Source organism: Kryptolebias marmoratus, linkage group LG14 (genome assembly GCF_001649575.2).
Source record: "Kryptolebias marmoratus isolate JLee-2015 linkage group LG14, ASM164957v2, whole genome shotgun sequence".
In the NCBI taxonomy this organism is placed as follows: Eukaryota; Metazoa; Chordata; class Actinopteri; order Cyprinodontiformes; family Rivulidae; genus Kryptolebias; species Kryptolebias marmoratus.
This window is the reverse complement of record NC_051443.1, coordinates 10,192,702-10,211,573: the sequence shown is the minus strand read 5'-3', so window position 1 is coordinate 10,211,573 and position 18,872 is coordinate 10,192,702. Positions and strand designations below refer to the sequence as shown.

Here is an 18,872-nt window from a genome sequence, read left to right as displayed (position 1 = left end):
GGTGGCGCGGGGGGCGGGGAGGGGAGCTCGCTCTGCAGCTGGGTGAGACTCTGCCGCGTGGAATGTCAGCTCATCATGTCGTTGCTGTTGACGCCGTACGTCGAGTTCTTCATGCTGTCGTTGACTTCCCTCCTGAACACCGACAGATTCTGGGTGAACCTGAACACACACACACACACACACACACACGGGTGTTCACAGCGAGTCATCCAGCGTCATGTCAAGTGTGACTGGGTCACACATTAATACACTTTAATCCGGCTCTAAGAAAGTCGAGAGTGGACGTACATCTACAGCTGATTTACAACAAGATGGTTCCCACAGCCGCTTGATCTTAGCGAACACAAAAGTGGCTACAACTCAGTCAGTTTTACAGATACTGAGCTAAAATCCGGTGAGGCGGAAGCTAGAAGGTCAACCGAATGCGTAATCTGAGTGCTAACAAATCACGCAAGAGCTTGGGATTATTGTGTGTAATTGTGCATAACCTAAAAGGCTAAAACTCTCATTTGTTGATCTTGATTGGAAATGCTGGCAGGCTTTAGGAAAACTGAGCTGTGGCAGTATTTACCATTTAAGGCATACACACAGGTCTACTGTTACAGTCAGTAATCCTAATTGTGCTAACAACGCTAACCGCCGTTAGCGCCAAGATCATTTTGTTTTTTGTGCAGCGCAGCAACTCTTCACATCGACACGGTGTAAAGTCTTCTCTTAAATATGAATAATTTATAACCGTACACAACGGGAGGGCTCATTAAACTTCACTTAAGTGATTTTGTTGCCTGATGTAGCAGCTTTTCAGACCGTTTTACACGTTTTCCTCTGAAGCGTTGAGTTAACCACAGCAGCTTTTTCTTCCCCATTAAAGCACACCATATATTCTTTTAGTCAAAGTCTGTCTCCCTGCCACTCTCTCACTTCACCTTCAGTCTGTATTAAAGCCCCACAAAAAAAAAAAAAAAAAAAAAAAGAATTAGGTGCAGATTTTTAACCTTCATGTAGCAGCGGACGTGTTTCCGTCTGCTCCGAGGGGCAGAGAGAACGGAAAAACAACTCCACCCACCTGTCCCGATTCTTCGTTAGTAGATTTCTCTCGATTCCCTCCATCAAGTTTTCGAAACATAAGTGCATGGCTTGCTGCTTCTCGGGAGGCTGACTGCTGACGATGCTGTTCCTCAGGTCAGCAAAATACTGCCGGAGATCCAAACACACAAATGCATTACAACACACACACACACGCACACACACGTTCGGAGCGAGGTGTCTGAGCGGAGACCTTCCTGGGAGTGAGAGGTTTACCTTCTCATTGAGCAGGATGAGGCCTAACAGCGGCCGGGACATGGACCACTGGTTCCTGCAGTCCTCGAAGATGATGATGTTCAACACAGTGGACAGCATCTGAGCAGCAACGGCAGCAGCAGCAGGTTACAGGTCTGTGTGTGTGTGTGTGAGAGAGAGAGAGAGAAAAGGTGTCAGCCTCACCTGCTGGATCATCTCCGGGTGCTGCTGCATGATGTGCAGGAAGCGGTCATCCGTTGCCATGGGAGCGGGACGCTTCTTGGTGGAGCGCGACAGCTGCTTGAACAGGTAGGTGACGATGTGGTCCAGGCTGGAGCAGCAGCCGGTGCACACCATTGTGTCTGACACACACACACAAACACACACAAAAGTTAAGGAAACGGCAAGCACACTCCTCGGAGTCCGACCTGACAGACAGGAGGGCTTACCGAGCGCCGTGAGGCCTTCCGATATCGACGACAGGATGTACATGACGACGTGCGGCTCCAGGCTGGCGATGAAGTTCATGTGGTCCTGAGTCAGCACCTCCAGCAGAGAGTAGAAGGACTGGCTGAGCTTTGGATAGTCCTGCAGGGACGAGACGACAGCATCAGCGTCAGGGAGGAGTGTGCACAAATCACCGCTTTGATTTCTGAACTAAAAGTCTGACGAAGGGCTGACAACTCCAGCTTCGTTATCTAGAAGATGTGAAGTCTGTTTAATTTGAAAGCGCTTTTAGTACATCCATAATGAGAATACAGCCGTAACCATGGTAACTGTTTACAAAGATAATGGCAGCTTTACCAAAAACAGCTGAGACTAAACTGACTCAATAAAACTCAATCTTTCTTGCTCCTCGACTTAGTACCATCTTTAAAGTGGGATTAAAGTCAGAGCTCACTTTTCCACCATTCCACAGCTTTAAACCTCATTTTTGGCCCAACTATTAAAAATGCAGATAACGCTTTCTGTACCCGTTCTGCGTTCAGTGGAGTACTTTCTGAAGCTCCAAATATAAGCAGAGCTGTTGAGAATTGGCCAGAGGTGCCTGATCAGGGCCTTTTAAGACGACCAATAAAAGGAAACAAAGCCTTCTGATCCGTGTCCGGTTTTAAATTTTTAAACACAAAACAGTAAATACACCATCACAAACCGGTACTTCATCGGTCAGCTCACGAGAATCTTAAATCGAGACACCAGATGTCGACCAATTTGATGCTGATCTGCGCAGTCGGTGGCAATAATAAAAGGTAAAACTTCCTTTGTTTTTGGCTCATAGACACATTACAATTTACCCAATTTCGATTTTAAAAAAACAATGATACCTGAAGAAATGTGGGTAAGTATTGACAGTAAGCTGTGATAGTTTATATGCTTTAAACATTTAAAGCATTTCTTAAAAATAAATTTAAGCCTTCCCATTTTTCCTGGCAGATTTGTCATTTTTCCCTTCAAAAGTAAGAATAATATTGCTGTGAATGTTCTTAGAGGTGTTCCAGTGTTTGTCAAGAAAGGTGAAAGGCGCCCTTCCTCATTGCAGGAAGCGACTGACACAATATGCAACAACCCCATGCTGCCCAGAGAGGTGCCCACCTATTAATCAAATTAGATGTCCAACAGAAATGCCAATAATTGGCTGCTCTCGTGACTTCTTTCTCTGACATATTCTGTCAGCGTGACCAAAGATGCGGAGGAACATACCAGTAAGTCACTGTGAGGAATGGACAGCAATAGTTTGATGAAGGTCTGCAAGGCGTTGTCTAGAGCGTCATCGCCATACAGACGGAAGACCCCGAAGTTCACGTAGTTCCCGCTGAGCACCGCCTTCAGCATAGCGAAGCACACGCTGACGCCCTTCAGCTTCACGCTGTACACCTGGTCCTTCGGGACTTCTCCCAACGTCAGGATGCGATTCCCTGAGGACAACAACAGGAGTTCAGATCCGCTCTCCGTGGCCTTCCGGGACGGGAGGACCCGAGGCGGAAGGGTCAGGGAGCAGGAGCTGCTTTCGGGTCAAAGTACCGTAGGTCGTGATCATCTTGCTGGTTTCTCTGAACAGCAGGATGCCGTTTGGTGACGACACGTCAAACTGAAGCCTCTGTGATCTGCTCGGAAGAAGAACAAAAATACGAATTTAGTTTAAGCAAATGATGGAATTCAAGGAAGCAATCTTTAAAATAGCTTCCACAGTACAGCCTACTTATCTCATTTATTTAGATCTTAATGAAAGAGATTTATAAATCTATAACAATATGGCAGCTCCAGCACTGAAAATTTTGTACAACTTTGTTCAAAAGATGTAATGCTCCAGACTAACTGCTAGAGGAGAGCACAGCCTGAAACTTGAAAGAAGTCAAACTGAGGTGAGACTGCCCTCTGCTGGAGCACCAGGCAGCCTGCGTCGCCGACAGAGATTACCTGTTGTGAACGAGCTCTGCCATGAGTTTGAGGACAGGCGTGGTGCAGGCTGGGTCGTGGTACCACAGCTCGATGGCCCGCTGCAGGATGGGCATATATGCTGGGTATCTACAGAAATGGTTAAAGAATATTCCCTCTTCTCTCTGTGGTCAGAAATGGCTTCTGGCAGAGCGGAGATCAGAGCTGCTCTGTTTTTTTTTTTTGCTTTAAGGATACATCCAGTCAAACAGCATCATGAAGCTCGTCTTGGCGTTGAAGGCGAACGCGATGCCTCGCAGGTCTCTGACTAAACCCACCAAAGTCCTCTGCAGGAGGAGACAAAAGGCGCGTTAAAACGACTCACAGAGGTGCGGTGTGTGAGGAGCGCAGAGTGTGTTTGAGTAACCTTGGCTTCCTGCTCATTGAATGTATTTGTGCTCAACATCTGAGCCACAGCTTCGAATGCAGCCGTCAGGGGCAACATAAATTGCTCAAACTGGTCTTCATCTTCCCCTACAAACACACACACACACAATTACATACAGTAAATGCTCCAAGGGAAGATGCTTTTGTTGTGCGATGGAATATCAAAGCTCAAACAGAATAATCAAACGTTAACCTCTATTTGTGTGTATACCTAAATCAACCATTAGCAAGCGGCCCAGCGCCGTGTAGAAGGTGGTCCGACACCTCATGTCGCTCAGGTTCGACTGGTTGTTCACACCCAGGAAAGAGAAGTGTTCACTCTGCCGCAGAAAAGCAACAATTAACACATGTTCTGTCGAATCGGACACATAAATCTAATCTGGGAAGCCTGAACTGACAACTTTCTGCTTTTTCCCCTCATATAGTTGCATCCAACAGATGTGTACTAGTTGCTGCTCAGTCAGCATTTTAAATGTAAAGAGGCAGTGAGGTACTCACAGTGTGGTTGTTCAGCATGAACTGGACGGCGCTGAGCTTCACCAGCTTCCTCACACTGCTGTACGTGCGCAAACAGAGTCAAGGAGACAAGGCAACCTGGAGCGTCTACTGAACCAAAATAAGAACCGGGTTTTCATGAAGTGCTTGGAATCACTCTGTATTTTATTTCAGCTCAGCCTTAAAAAGAATGTGTTATGAAAAAAAAACCCTACTGAGTTTGAAGGAGGAGGGTTGAATTTAACAACACAGCCCTTTAAAAGTGAACAAAAACCCTGTTTAGTTTTAGTTTGGGCACGGTGGGATTGAAAACATCTAAATGACTGAAACTACAGGGAACAAAAAAAAAAAAAAAATTGCCCTTGCTTTTAAAAAAAACAACATTTTAATTAACTCTAAATTTCACAGGACCACACTAAGCTGCACACTGCACAGAACTGGGCTTCACAGATGAGCGGGCCAGGAAAATGTCTCTGCTTAGATTAAAAAAAAAAAAAAATAGCAGACTTAATGGAATTTGCCAAAAAGGTATCTTGGAAACGCTCCAAACATGTTTGCAAGGAGGTGCTGTGGTCAGAGGAGATGAAGACAACAAGGACAACGTCTTGTTTGGTGCAAATCTACCACCTCAGAAAACACCGCCCCTATGGTGAAGCATGGTGGTGGCAGCATCATGACGTTTGCCATCAACAGGGACCGAGTTGAAGGAAAGATGAATGGAAATCACTGTTTTGCGTCTACCAGAGATTTGAGACAGGGTGGAGGTTCACCTCCCGGCAGGACACTGACTCTAAACACACAGCTGAAGTATCACTCCACTGGTTTAAGGACCAACAGGAAAATGTCCTGGAATGGTCCAATCAATGCCCAGACCATATGAGAATCTCTGGTTCGATTTATAGACTGATGCACACAAGCGACAGCAATCCAACCTGAAGGAGCTGGAGCACTTTGGTCAGATTTGCCACTGCGATTGTTGCAAAAGGGGAATCTGTAAAGCATCGACTCGTTTAGCAGGTTGATCCTTACGGCCCAAATGTCACTGAGGAAAACGTACCCAGGTTCGGCTGACTGATAAAAAAAGTAGTTATTAAATCAATATGTGCATGCACACACAAACACTCAGTAAGGATATCCTAATGAGAGGTCGTTCAGCAGTTGGAGTGTCTTGGAGGTGATTGGTTCACACTGGCCCCAGTACTTCAAGTTTGTGATGCTGAAACAGAAGATTCATTTTCATCAGTAACGAAAACATGTTCTGTTTGCCCAGATTTAATAAAACATATTTTAGTCAGCTTAACTTAGAGGTATTTTAAAAGAAGAATGCTCAACTGAATTTCTGTTTCTGAAGAATTTAACAGCTCTCGTGACTTTTACAGGAAGCTGCTTTGATCTGTTACCTTAGAGAAGGGGTGTCAAACTCCAGGCCTCGAAGGCAACTATCCTGGAAGTTTTAGGTTTTCCTGCTCCAACACACCTGACTCAAATGGTATAATCACCTCCTCACCAAATCATCAAGTTCTCCAGAAGCACGTCCACAAGTCATCCATTTAAACCAGGTGTTTTAAAGCAAGAACACGTCTAAAACATGCAGGAGAGCGACCCCCCCGAGGAGTTTGACATTTGTGCCTTAGAGACAGGTGGCACGAAATGACCACAGTAAAGAACTCTGTGTTGGTACAAAGAGTCACCAGATATGGCCTCTCTTCATCTCGTAAGTTGTGTGTTCTGGTCACGTGACAGAGCCATCACCATGACAGCTTTAAAGTACATTTCTTCACAAACATTTCAAAGAAAATGTATTGAATTTTGTTAAATGATCTGATGTTTTATTGAGCATCTCCTCTATCTATTTTAGGATTTATCCACTAAATTTCATTTAACATTATGATGGCATTTAGTTTTTAGTCTTAAAACTCTAGTTTTACAGATCCCCCATATTAATTCTATATGACTAAATAAAACAAATTTAAAGGGCTCACATTAATACTTACATTTTCCCTATAAAGACACTGAGTACCATCGTCTCGTCGTTCAACCCCAGAACTTCTGATAATCGTCGATAAAGCTAAAAAAGTAACAAGAAAATGCAACATTATTACAGCAACTCTCAAAAAACAGGACAGCATCACGTCTCCTGGTCACTCATTACATCAGTGGCTCCCAAACTTTTTAGGTCCTGACCCCCAAAATAACAAAGGCAAAGACATGCGACCCCAAATATTCCTGGCTGAACGACACAAACATAAAAAAAACAGAAATAAAAGAAGACATGACAGAACAAATAACTAAAACTCATTAAATGGCTTCCCTCCACTCCCCACTGTATTTATCTTTTTGAACAATTACAGGAAAACATCCTAGCAGGCTTCTGTAGATCATTTCAGGATCTCCAAATTAGTGTTCCAACTTTAGGAATCATTCATCTTCCTGATGTAAAGTAACATTTAAGTAATTTGGTGGCTTTCTTAGACAATGATGTTTTTTAATATGCTGTATTTTAGAGGCCGAGAAGCTCAACAGTTGAATCAAGAGCTGCTGGCATAAGCTTTAATCAGAAACTCATCTACTTGGAATGAGTCGTGTGTATATACCGTATTTTCCGGACTATAAGGAACACTTAAAAGCCTTCAATTTTCTCAAAAAACGACAGTGGGCCTTATAATCTGGAGCGCCTTATATATGTAAGAAGTCGTGATGTTTTAGTACGACTTTGGTAAACTACAAAGCTGCACCGCTCGCAGCATTAAGGCTCAGTTATAGTCACACAGGGCTCGGTGCGCAGACCTGAGCGAGCGGTGGAGAAGTTTATACTTGACGCTTACGTCGGTGCAGCATTCTTCCGTGAGTTTTGAACCGTTTGATTATAATCCAGTGTGCCCTTTAGTGCAGAAAATACGGAATAGTATATTCAGGCTTCTAGAAGTCTCTTATTGGCTAATGTATGAATATTTTGGTTTGTTATACGTTTTTAAATGTTTGTTTGTTTTGTTGACATTTTAACTGTTCAAAATAAAATAAAGGAACAGAATAGAATGGGGACATTTCATGAAAGTTTCTATAGACTATAGCGTGTTCATTAAAAAGCTAAGGATGCTGACTGTCAGGAATCCTTGAATTTATCTGCAAGGATTTCTGAAAAATTCCTGATAGTTCCAAGTGATGCTGCAAGAATCGTAAGAAATATTTCTTGGGTTTAAGTTTTGCCTAATGTGTGTCAAAGAACTAAAAAGTTAGCTGTAGTAATAATGATTCCTGGATTACTGCGAGGCATCATAAAACGCTTTATTTGAATCAGACAGTCATATTAGTCATCATAAAACAACAAAAAGCTTTTTCTGAGCAGTAATATCCTAGCAGATCCCTAGATAAAAAATATGACTCTCTGAGCTCACACTACCCTTATAAAATAACTATTTCTACTTTCCCCCATTTATCTAAACAGCTCCCATGTTGCTGTTTATTGCCTTAAAGACAACAGGTGTTACTTGGCTTAAAAGCAGCATGGAGGAAGCCATCGGTGGTTCCTCTCTGCGCGGAGCTCACCTTTGATGATTTCTGCACCTGGTCTCCGATGTAGATCTTTCGGAACTGTTCGAAGAAGCTGAGCATGGCCAGCTCTAACCTCTCGTTTCCAGCCTGAGCGAGCCGGGAGTCGGTCAGGTTCATCAGCTGCAGCACCCTGGTGGAACACAAAACACGGTTTGAAACCCCCCTGCATGTGCCGAACGCTGTACGGGTTTGTTGATGGACAACAGAGTGGCTCTCTGCCAGGAAACATTAAATGATGAGAGAGCAGAAAGACGGATTTGTGTTGTACTTAAATCTTGATATTGTGGCTCATTTCTATCTTCAGCTGTTTTTAATTGTTCTTGAACATTCCTACAGAGAATTCTTAGGAAAGCAGACTGGGCTCTGACAGACTCGTACCTGCAGACTAACTCTCCGTCCATGGCGTCCTGCTCGTCCGTGCTCGCAAACGACACCCGTCCTCCGATCACCGCCCCGATTATATAAACTAACCACGTCAACCGACCTGCCGGAGAAGAGGAAATCAGACTTGTAAGGTGTAAATAAAGTGCTGACAGCTCGGCATCTGGGTCGAAATGCAAACAACTGAGGGGGAAAATGGAACGGCTTCAACAGCTGCGTCAGCCGAGCGTACCCTCCTGCACCGTGACGTCCACCGTGCTCGAGTTGGTGGACTGCAGCAGCTCCTGGTAGGTCTGCGCTGCCTGGTCGAACAGCTGGACGAGCAGAGCGCACGTCTTCTCGTATTCGCACCTGCCGATGGTCGATAGCTGGTCTAGCTGCTGCTGGACGAGCCCCGCGTCATCCAGGGGGTCTTCTAAGCCGTCTCTGCAGAGAGAACATGTTCACTTAAACACTCCCGACTCTTAGTTTTCTTCCTGCCAGAGCAGAGGAACAGGAACCACAACGCACTTCATGAATCACCTTTAAGACAACTAGACTTCCTAATGTGAACTGTGGTCGTATCTACTGCCTTATGGGAGGTCTGTCAGGAAGCTGGTATATAATTAGTGAAGACGACCTGGAAGTTTGGTCGACTCCCTTGTCCTTCCCTCAAACACTCAGGTGACAGTAAGGCAGTCAGGCAAACAAAGTAAATTAACAGACTAGCTTTGACCACAAAAAGACATTTTAAAAGCTGAGTGCATCAGAAACAAGATGGCTGCAGCCCTGATTGGTAGCTGTTGATGGTACACACCAGGCTTAGACCAGTTTCTGGTTTCAGGAAATACAATGGTTTGTTGAAACCACTAGGGTTTGCCATCATACCATTTCGATTTGTTTTAAATGAAAGATCTAGCATTCCTTGAGGGAATGCGCATCACCTCGCATCCTTTAAGGTTTGAGTTGTAAACTAAGATCATCTCACGATGAAAAAGGGGAGGAATGACGTAATGCGTAATCTCATGAGATGCGTTAGCGCTTCGAGTATCTGTTTAGGATGACTCAGCTACTATCACCCAATTCTAGCTCACCATCTGTAAAACTGGCAAAGTCTCAGTCATTTTTGTCAACGGTCTGTTGACTGTGTTGGCCATCTTGAATCAGGTTGACTCAAAAAGCTAACTGGCTGAAGATGTACATCCAGTGATTACGTTCTGGAAAGCTGGTCCCAGTAGGCGAGGGTCAGTGGAGTTCTCTCTGATGTTCTTTTGTCCTCTACTGGCTTGTTCTCTCGCAGCTTTTATTTATTTTATATACTAATGATTGTCGCAGCCAGCATTAACAGCATCACATTTTAAAGTCTGCTGATGACTCAGTCATCCTGTCCCTCCTCAGCAGTGAAGACCCTGGACCATGGACCAGTGGTCGGGGACTTCACTGAATGGTGCGAGACTTCCTTTTTAAAGATAAATGTCTCAAAGACAAAGGAAATGGTCGTTCATTTTAGAAAAAAACTCTTTAGTAGTTGTTCCTGAGACTGTAAATGGTGAAGATGCTGAAATGTTACACCAGTATAAATATCTGGGAACTCTTTTTGATGACAGACTGACCTTTGACCTGCATGTGGACTCACTTTGTATTAAGGCTCATCAGCAAATGTACTTTTATCAGAAGCTCTGTTGTTTTAATGTGGATTCTTCCTCACGAGAATGTTTTATTGAGTCTATTTTGACTTCTTCTGTTGGTTTGGATCATTATCATGTAAGAACAGGAACAAAACTGTCAGGATGTGCAGCAAAACTGCTCATACATCCCTAAATGACCTCAACGACCTACACAAGGAGAGGTTAGGATCCTGGCAGATCCTGATCACTCACTCCATGGTGAGTTCAGCTGACCGGAGGCAGGTATCTGTTGCCAACATGTAGGACTAACAGATGTATAGTTTGTGTGTGAATGCGTGTGTCGGTTGTACCTGAGGATAACGTGGACGGACTCTAGCCGTGACGTGATGTAGGCCTTGGTCACCTCTGGGGTGTACGTCTCCAGCAGGTGGGGCTCGGTGGCTTTGACGTAGGGGACCGACGCTGCCAGGCGCTGCCATAGACTCAGCAGGTAGTGGACGCTGTTGGGAGCAAACTCCCAGTGCTGGAACACAGCAGGACAACAGGAAGTGAGAAACCAAACCAAAAGCCAGAACCTAAGAGCTGATTTCATCTGACTGCTGTGAAGAACAGCCACCCACCTGTAGACTGGTGACGGTAAAATTGGCTATAAGGCGAATCACTTCCGGGTAGTTCTCTACTTTGACCAGCTCACCCAGCTGGTAGTTACTCTTTAACCTCGCCAGCAGTCGGCAGAACTCGTGGTAGTTGTTGGGATCTGGCAAACACTGTCGCACAAACACGCGTCACAAAACTGCCCGCAAAAAAAAAAAAAGAGCAGCCGGTTTTCATTAAAGCAGGTTGGGGCTTTCTCACCTGTGGGTTTGCTAATATCCTCTTAACACCGTCCACTAAATGCGAAAGGAACTTTGCTCGCTCTGCGTTGTTGAAGAGGGACCTCCGGACAGAGGCTATCTGAACTAAACACGACAACACCTGCGGAGGAACACAGAGCGCTCAGTCTTCACCGAGGACGCCACACGTTGAATGACACGAGTGCTGCTACTTACCAACGGGGAAAGGGATGGAGGGAGGGAATGATACAAATTGAAAAACAGCTGCAGCGTGGAGGAATCGAGAAACGCTACGGGAGAGAAATAAAACAGCCGATAGTGAACTTCTTATATTAAAGAAATGAAAGACATAGTTCAAAGTGACCATACAGGGAAGATTTGTTTTTCAATTCAACTTCACCATGTCAGGCTAAATTGTTTAAAGAGAATGTATGGATATGCACAAGGGATGGAAATCAGAATATTTGAATTCTGGTTAAAATGTGCAAATTTGAAGATTTAATACAACTGCAAGAACCGTCTCTCTTTTTCTCATTTTTAACAGCGGCATCTAGTAGCGACAAGTTGTTTCTTAACGACGTTTTCTTTGAGTCAGGGTGCTTTTTTAAAATGCCAACCCTCCTTCATGGGAGACGAAAAGAAAAACCCCTCAGTCCCAGCGTCTGTTTCTGTCAGTGTAGTTTATTTTGAAAGGATTATAAAGCGGAAACTGAGGTCACGGGTGAGTTCAGCTTTACCGTGTGAATATATGCCACGATTGTTGTGCTGACAGTTGGGTTATTTAATTTAGCCACACAGGAGTAAAGGAGCATGAATTGCTGCAAATTAGTCTTATGTTTGGAGCAGTGGTTGGAAGGATGATGGGGGGGAAGGCACAGGTGGAACAGGACAAGATGGAAGCTCTGATACTTAAAGTTTGAAGAGGGGTTTTGCATAAAATGCCCATCCCTAATGTGCAGACATCTCAGACCACTCTCAAAGGCCATGTATAGTTTCTGTGCACATACATTATTTATGTTTAGTATTAGATTTGGGTTTTGTACGTTCAGTTATCTGTAAAGCTATATGGGTTGGTCTTTCAAGATTTGAAGAGTGTCTCTGTTAATCTGTGTTTTTTAGGGCTGTACTAAAGTAGCGTGTCGGGCTGCAGGTGATCCGTCCATCGATCCACAAAGACAAACGGTTCAGTCCATCACAAGGCGAGCGTCCCGCTCAGCTACCTGATCTCCACGATGTAGGAATTTGTACGGTGCAAAGGTCGTCGGACGACTCGTCTGTGGAAGTTCCTATAAAGTCGAAGTTGAGGCAATTGTAGCTGAGTTTGAGGAGCTGCATCAGCAGGCCGTGCTGGGATTCATCGTTCAGGTTCAGATTCTTCCCTGAAGCCTATAAGAGACAACAACAGAGAGATCAAATCCATGTTCACATTTGTTTTGTTTGGAAGACAAAGAATGGTCACACCAAACACTAACTTAAGATTTTTTCCTTCACTGTGAAGCAGAATTTACAACAAAACATTCCTCCTTAACATTTGTTCCCCACACGCAGCAGTACCGTCTGTGGATATACTTATATTTAATCGATTTTCATTTATTTCATCAAACTCGACCAGTCTTCACAAGGCTAAGCAGTGGAAAGTAAGGGAGCATCTTTCCAACGTCAGTGATCCTTTGGAACAAACCTGTTTGAGAAGGTTGCAGGAAAGAGTGAAGATGTCGAAGAGGGAAGAGTCTCTGAACGATGAAGCTATTTTCCTATGTTTGGTCAGTGGATGCGTCGTGTCGGCCTGAGGAGGACAAAACATGTTGGAGAACAAGGAGAACTGCTTTCATGCACAGTTGGGAGATTCGTGCACTGACGCAATGAGAATAAAACAAATCCTTAAATTGTTAGGTGTTACTTGTTGCTACGGCTAAATTCCTGTCATTTACACTCGTGAGTAACTGCAGAATTTCATGTAAATATGAAACTGACGGTGGTGTAAAGCTTTATGAAACTTGCGTTAGCTGTGATTTCAAACACTGAAGCCGTTTTAGGACGGCATGGATGTCCCGGCTGCGTTCGGTTGAGTTTAAAACCAACAGGACTAACAAGCTGAGGCTGCAAGAGCACGGCTTTTACACAGAAATGAAACTCGGATCTCAGTTTGTTTATGTCACAATGTTCGTCATGTAAGGCAGAGGTCCCCAAACCCTGGTCCGTGGGTCATTTGGTACTGGGCCGCACAGAAGGAATAATTAATTTACAGTATTTCCGTTTTTTTTTATTTTTGGAGTCTGAAGGACATTTATTTTGAAAACTGACCGGATTCTCTTGATTCTCTTGATTCTCTTGATGATTCTCTTGACTCACTCTTGATGCGTGTCTAAACGCTTATCTGGGTCACGTGATCCGTTACCGCTAAAAACAAACCCACAAGCAGCAAGATGAGTAAAAAACAAACGTCTCTGGAAGCCCTAGATGGGACCGTCTGGTTACTGAGAAACAGGCACAGGGCTCCCACTGATTCGGCGTTATGGTGAGTTGTATTCTTTGTGCACTTTATATTTGTGGTGTCTCTTATTTTGAAGGGCATGTTTAAACACAGAGAACCTCAGGGGGAGGAGAGGGTGTTATTCATGCTGATAACGCAACACCAGGACGCAGCTAACAAAGCTGCAAGGACATGTTAGATTTATGTTTATTATGTTTTAAAAAATACCCCGTTTTCATGCCAGTCGTATTGTTTTATTTTGTTGTATTTATCCGCCACACCTTTAAAGGCCGGTCAGTGAAAATACTGTCTGATGATAAACCGGTCCGTGGAGCTGAAAAGGTTGGGGACTGCTGGTGTAAGGCATCAACAGTGAAACTTCTTCAAGGATTGTTGTCCCTCAGCTTCTTAAGCTTTTATCATAAATAATAGTTACGATCAGTAGTTGTCAATCAGGGATCGGTTCTAAAATTCCTGCTTTGTTTGTCCTAGAAACTGTGACTAGCTCAGCCGTTTCCTTCCTGAGAGTTTTTACTTTGTGCTGGTGTCTCTCGAATGACGCACCTACAAGCATTATGTTGAGATTTTTGCACTTTGCAGCACCCTCTGATGTAGCTTTAAGTTCAGGTAAGGGCTGAGGACAACGACTTACCTGATTGATCTCATTCGTCAGCTGGGACAGAATGGTGACGCCTATGATGCAGTGCTCAACACTGTCCTGTAAACACACGCGTCAAGTTAGCAAGAGACACGCGGGTGGATCCAATCATCCAGTTTTAAATGATCCGTTTAACTCTCATCCAACTCATCTGGTTCATTAACAACAGCTTGATGGTGATTCATCCGATCTGTTATAAATTCAGTTACTTGACCTTCGTTAAATATTCCAAAAATGAGTAAAAAAATAAACATTTCCAAAGAAACGAAACAAGCAAAAACTCATGGTGTTTGAACCACATGAAAACAGACTTTTACCTGGAGGAAGCGAGTTACGTCAGCGATGACGTTTCTGAAGACGTAGTCATCTTTCTGACAGTCGAACCAGCCCAGCTTGGTGATCCGGGCGTACAGCTGGATCAGAGCCTGGGTCACAAACGCCGCTAACTTCGGCCTCGTGGCCAGGTAATTCAGTACATAGTTCCCTGAACAGCACAAAGGCTCATCAGTCTCAAAACGGCACGACTGGAAACTACAGCATCACATGATTTCTTTGAATTCTGATGAAAAATGTCAATATTTTACTTAATGAATATAGAGATATGTGGAAAATATTATTCAATGTAATGCTAATAAAGAACAAAAAAATTAGATCAATGCATAGTTTATAAATTTAGCTATTTTTTTTTTCTTCTTCTGTCAGTCGCCTCAGTTTGATCTCCACTGTTATGGAAATCTGGAGACTTCACATCTAACAATAAAAACAAAACGTTTTTACTAGCCAGGAGAAAAAAAATGAGTAAAACAGCTTGAGAACGAAATAGGAAAACACAGAAATGAAACACAGCAGTTACAGAAACCAACATCACTGTGGGAAAGAGCCACATTGATGATTTGTGCAAGTTCACCTTGTAAGCGTTTCTTTTTTATTATTATTTTGCGACAATATTTCACATTTTGTACCTTCATTCATACTATTTTACATTAGTTGCAAATCCATGCGGCATTATTATGTTAGTGAATAGTGGTCGTGACAATAAAAGTGTTCTAGTATAATCTACAGAGCCTGTGCAGCGACTTCAATAAGACAGTTTGTTCTGCTGTGATGGACAGCAAGAGTACTGTGTACAGCTAGGTGGAGTTAGCGTAGCGTTAGCACACAGAGTCAGTCGAGTCAAAGGAGAGGACAAGACCACCGCTTCGCACTGGAGACGGACTTTTGAGCCCGGACTGTGAGTCATCGGCACATTGAGCCACGCTCGGCTCATCATCAGTCCCGGGTCAAGCCTTCAGAGCAGGACACCAGGACCTGCCTCCAGCCTGGGAGGCGGACAGGGGTACGCGGAGGAGCGCACCTTAAGTGGCAGGGCTAAGGCTAGAGGTCTGATTCAGGCGACACGATGACTTGTTTCGAAAAAGCAAGGGACTGAGAGACACGTTACAGAGGCCATGGAGGACACAGAAGCCCCTCAGATGAGCGATGAGCTGGGAGCCTGAAACCATACCAGAAACATTGTTTCTACTTTAATTTTTTCTAGAAAGTTGACTTTTCTTCACCATCTTCTCGAAAGTCCACAAGGACTCAGGCCTCACTAAACCACTGAACTGACAGTAGTGACATTTGTTCTTTAATTTTCTTAATTTCCTTCTTTTCCTCTCTTTTGAAACAATGAAATGCCTCCCCTGACTATTTGTACAACCTTAATGCCACGCATGAGAAACCCGTTTTTTATCATCTTAGGGAGAATTTACCACTTCTAAGAGAAACCCATCAACATCCCGATAAACTAATAAAGGAAAGCTTGTCGTCTGACATGAAGGATAAGGACGTGTCACGTGATTCTCTGTGGTAATCCGAACAGGCTCTACTGAAACTTTTCACTGGAGCTTTGCTCTTCCTGCTGCAGCAGCGTGACCTCCCTAGTCAAGCCTGGACTAAAAGCACAGAGGACATGCTGAATTGAATGCTGAAAAAAAAAAAAAAAAAAGAGCTGGAAGACACAAATACTCACGGATGTCGATGCGTTGCTCAAGCGGTAATGGGTTACTGGTCCTGGATACCAGTTTGGATAAACATGTGGCGGCAAGCAGCTGAGAATATGAAGACTGGGATAAAAAGCAAACGTGTTAGAGCGAATATTCTCACTGGAGTCATTTATGTTGTGTTGTATGCAAATAACAGGAACCAACTGAACACGTTATTAAAACCATAAAAACGTTCAACATAACTTTGTTCATGTTTCATATCAACTTTTAGTGTTTTTCTTTGTAGGCTCACTGAGTCACTTCATGACTGAGTAAAATCCATGTTTTGGGACTCAGCTGTAATAAACACCAATCAGTAAAGTGCTGATTATTTTTCTTGTTCTTTGCAATTTCCATCTTAAATTATTAACAGTTAACCATGAGCAGTTCAATTCAGTCTCTACAAGGAAGGGTTTCTGCACCAACTGGAGGCATTTCTTACCTTACAGCTAAAGGATTTTTATATTTTAAAGAGGGCTAAAAACAGGTGTAGCCTGTAAACTCTTACTAACCTTTCATTGTTAGATTACCGTTCACATAATCAGGTGTTTTTGCTTCTGGAGTTCAGTGAACATGGCCAACACAAGCTGGTGTACAAACTAAGACCTATTTTATTTGACTGTAAACAGCCAAGGCTGATAGTTTTGTTTGTTTCTAGTTTCTCTCTCTGTAACACAACCTACAGTTCCACCTCCAGACTACATTAAGGACACTACTTTATGTCTGAAACTAGCCTGATGGGCATTTTTTTTTTTATGGGAGGTCAAATTCCATAAAAATTGCTTGACTTGGATAAAAAAAACATACAACCATAAAAACTGAATAAGTTACTGAAAACTTCAACACGCTGCAGTAACTTACTGAACTTTTACCCACAGGCATAAAAAAACAACAAAAAAAACACCAAATTGAGTCGAACGGGGCTGAGTAAAATACAGGCAACAGGCAATACAGGCAATATCTACAGCCATGTGAAAAAGAAAGTGTACCTCCTTTAAGTTGTGGGGTTTTAATCTGGTCTTTAGCAGGTTTTTAAATGCTTCAAATCTAACATTAAGCGTACTCCACCATGTTATTTATTAAACAAAAACAAAGCCAAAAGGCTTAATAGCTTATAGAGCCATCTTTAGCACCGATAACTTTAAGTAGTCATTTTGTGTCTGACTATCAGTCTCTTGTATTGTTGCAGAAGAATGTTTCAGTTCAGTGAGATTTGTGAACATTTGATTCTGAACCCCTCTCTTAAATGTCCAACAACAGTGTTTCAAACAGGTCGAGGTCTGGACTTTAACTGGACCACTGCAAACACTTTTTCCTTTCTTTTCCAGCCTTTCTGTTGTAGAGCTGCTGCTGACTTGGAATCATTGTCCCGTCGTGTGACCTGCTGTCAGGCAGATGGATTTATCTCTGACTCTAAAACACCTTGTTGAATAGAGGAATTCCTGATCGACGCAGTGACTGCGAGGTGCCCGAGTCCTGTGGCTGCGAAACAAGCCCAAATCACAGCGCTGGACAGTTGGTGTGAGGAGTTCATGCAGATATGTTGTGTTTAAACAAAACAGGCCACTGAGCATGATAAACAAACACCCTTATTTTGTTCGTATCTGTCCAACAGAACACTGTTTTAGAAATTTTGCAGTTTGCTCAGATGCAACTTTAAAAATCGTATGTCAGAGGTGGGCAACCCTGGTCCTCGAGGGCCACCATCCTGCATGTTTTCCTTGTTTCTCTGCTCCAACACACCTGATTTGAATCAATGGGTGATTAACAGGCTTCTGCAGAACATGAAGAGGTCATTTAACCACTGAATCAGGTGTGTTGGAGCAGGGAAACAAGGAAAACATGCAGGATAGTGGCCCTCGAGGACCAGGATTGGACACTCCTGCCCTATGTCAAGCTGCTATACTCTTTAGAGAGAAGAAGCTTTCTCCTGACAACCCTTCCAAACAAGCCAGACTTGTTTAGTCAGACTGTCTGAACAATTTCCATACTCATTTCCAAATTATTTGGAAATTACATTTAACCCTTCCCAGACTGATGAGCAGCAACAGTTACTTCTCTAAGGTCGTTGCTGATGTCTTTCCTCTCTGACAGTGTGTTCACACACACCTGTACTCTCCAGTGCATCAAACTGCCAAAGCTCCTGCCTTTATAGAGGTGGACACACTGATGATGATCAGTTAATCATCCATCCATTTTCTTTATCCGCTTCTCCTTTCCGGGTCGCGGGGAGCTGGTGTTTATCTCCAGCCAACACTGTGCGAGAGGCGGGGGACACCCTGGACAGGTCGCAAGTCCATCACAGGGACACATAGAGACAAACAACCACACTCAATTACACCTAGGGAGAAATTTAGAATTGCCAATGAACCTAAGATGCATGTTTTTAGTCTGTGGGAGGAAACCGGAGTACCCGGAGTGAACACATGAGTGCACAGGGAGAACATGCAAACTCCACCCAGAAAGACCCGAGGCCAGGAAGCGATCCTACAACCTTCTTGCTTGGAGGCGACAGCTCTAACCACTGCAATGCTGTAGACAGGGGTGGAAATTAGCACCGCCACCCGCCAAATGCGGGTAAATATTTGAAGTGGCGGGTGAATTTGATCAACACACACGCCACTGTGGCGGGTTGGCAATTTGAACAGAAAAGGTGTTATTTGTCCTCTTGACATATAGGGGACAGTAATGTGCTCGAGTTGCTGCTGTTACGTCGAGCCGCGTTCCCCCATCAGATACGGTTCC

General features: G+C 43.7%; 1 protein-coding gene across 1 annotated transcript in view; it reads right to left on the bottom strand.

Annotated features, from left to right (window-relative positions):
- Positions 1-6: 6 nt before the first annotated feature.
- The window catches only part of xpo7 (exportin 7), a 35,293-nt gene continuing 16,427 nt past the window's right edge, over positions 7-18,872 (bottom strand). The window contains exons 3-28 of the mRNA XM_017427371.3: positions 16,115-16,208; positions 14,421-14,587; positions 14,098-14,163; positions 12,654-12,758; positions 12,193-12,358; positions 11,189-11,262; positions 10,995-11,114; positions 10,760-10,906; positions 10,490-10,662; positions 8,765-8,958; positions 8,530-8,635; positions 8,146-8,281; positions 6,594-6,667; positions 5,735-5,815; positions 4,603-4,666; positions 4,316-4,424; positions 4,085-4,191; positions 3,916-4,004; positions 3,700-3,807; positions 3,304-3,386; positions 2,983-3,197; positions 1,731-1,869; positions 1,486-1,643; positions 1,303-1,401; positions 1,067-1,194; positions 7-159 (exon numbers count right to left, since the gene is read on the bottom strand). Of these exons, the coding sequence (XP_017282860.1) occupies positions 66-159; positions 1,067-1,194; positions 1,303-1,401; positions 1,486-1,643; positions 1,731-1,869; positions 2,983-3,197; positions 3,304-3,386; positions 3,700-3,807; positions 3,916-4,004; positions 4,085-4,191; positions 4,316-4,424; positions 4,603-4,666; positions 5,735-5,815; positions 6,594-6,667; positions 8,146-8,281; positions 8,530-8,635; positions 8,765-8,958; positions 10,490-10,662; positions 10,760-10,906; positions 10,995-11,114; positions 11,189-11,262; positions 12,193-12,358; positions 12,654-12,758; positions 14,098-14,163; positions 14,421-14,587; positions 16,115-16,208 (3,096 nt within the window). The 3' untranslated portion in view covers positions 7-65. The remainder of the gene's footprint in view (positions 160-1,066; positions 1,195-1,302; positions 1,402-1,485; positions 1,644-1,730; positions 1,870-2,982; positions 3,198-3,303; positions 3,387-3,699; positions 3,808-3,915; positions 4,005-4,084; positions 4,192-4,315; positions 4,425-4,602; positions 4,667-5,734; positions 5,816-6,593; positions 6,668-8,145; positions 8,282-8,529; positions 8,636-8,764; positions 8,959-10,489; positions 10,663-10,759; positions 10,907-10,994; positions 11,115-11,188; positions 11,263-12,192; positions 12,359-12,653; positions 12,759-14,097; positions 14,164-14,420; positions 14,588-16,114; positions 16,209-18,872) is intronic.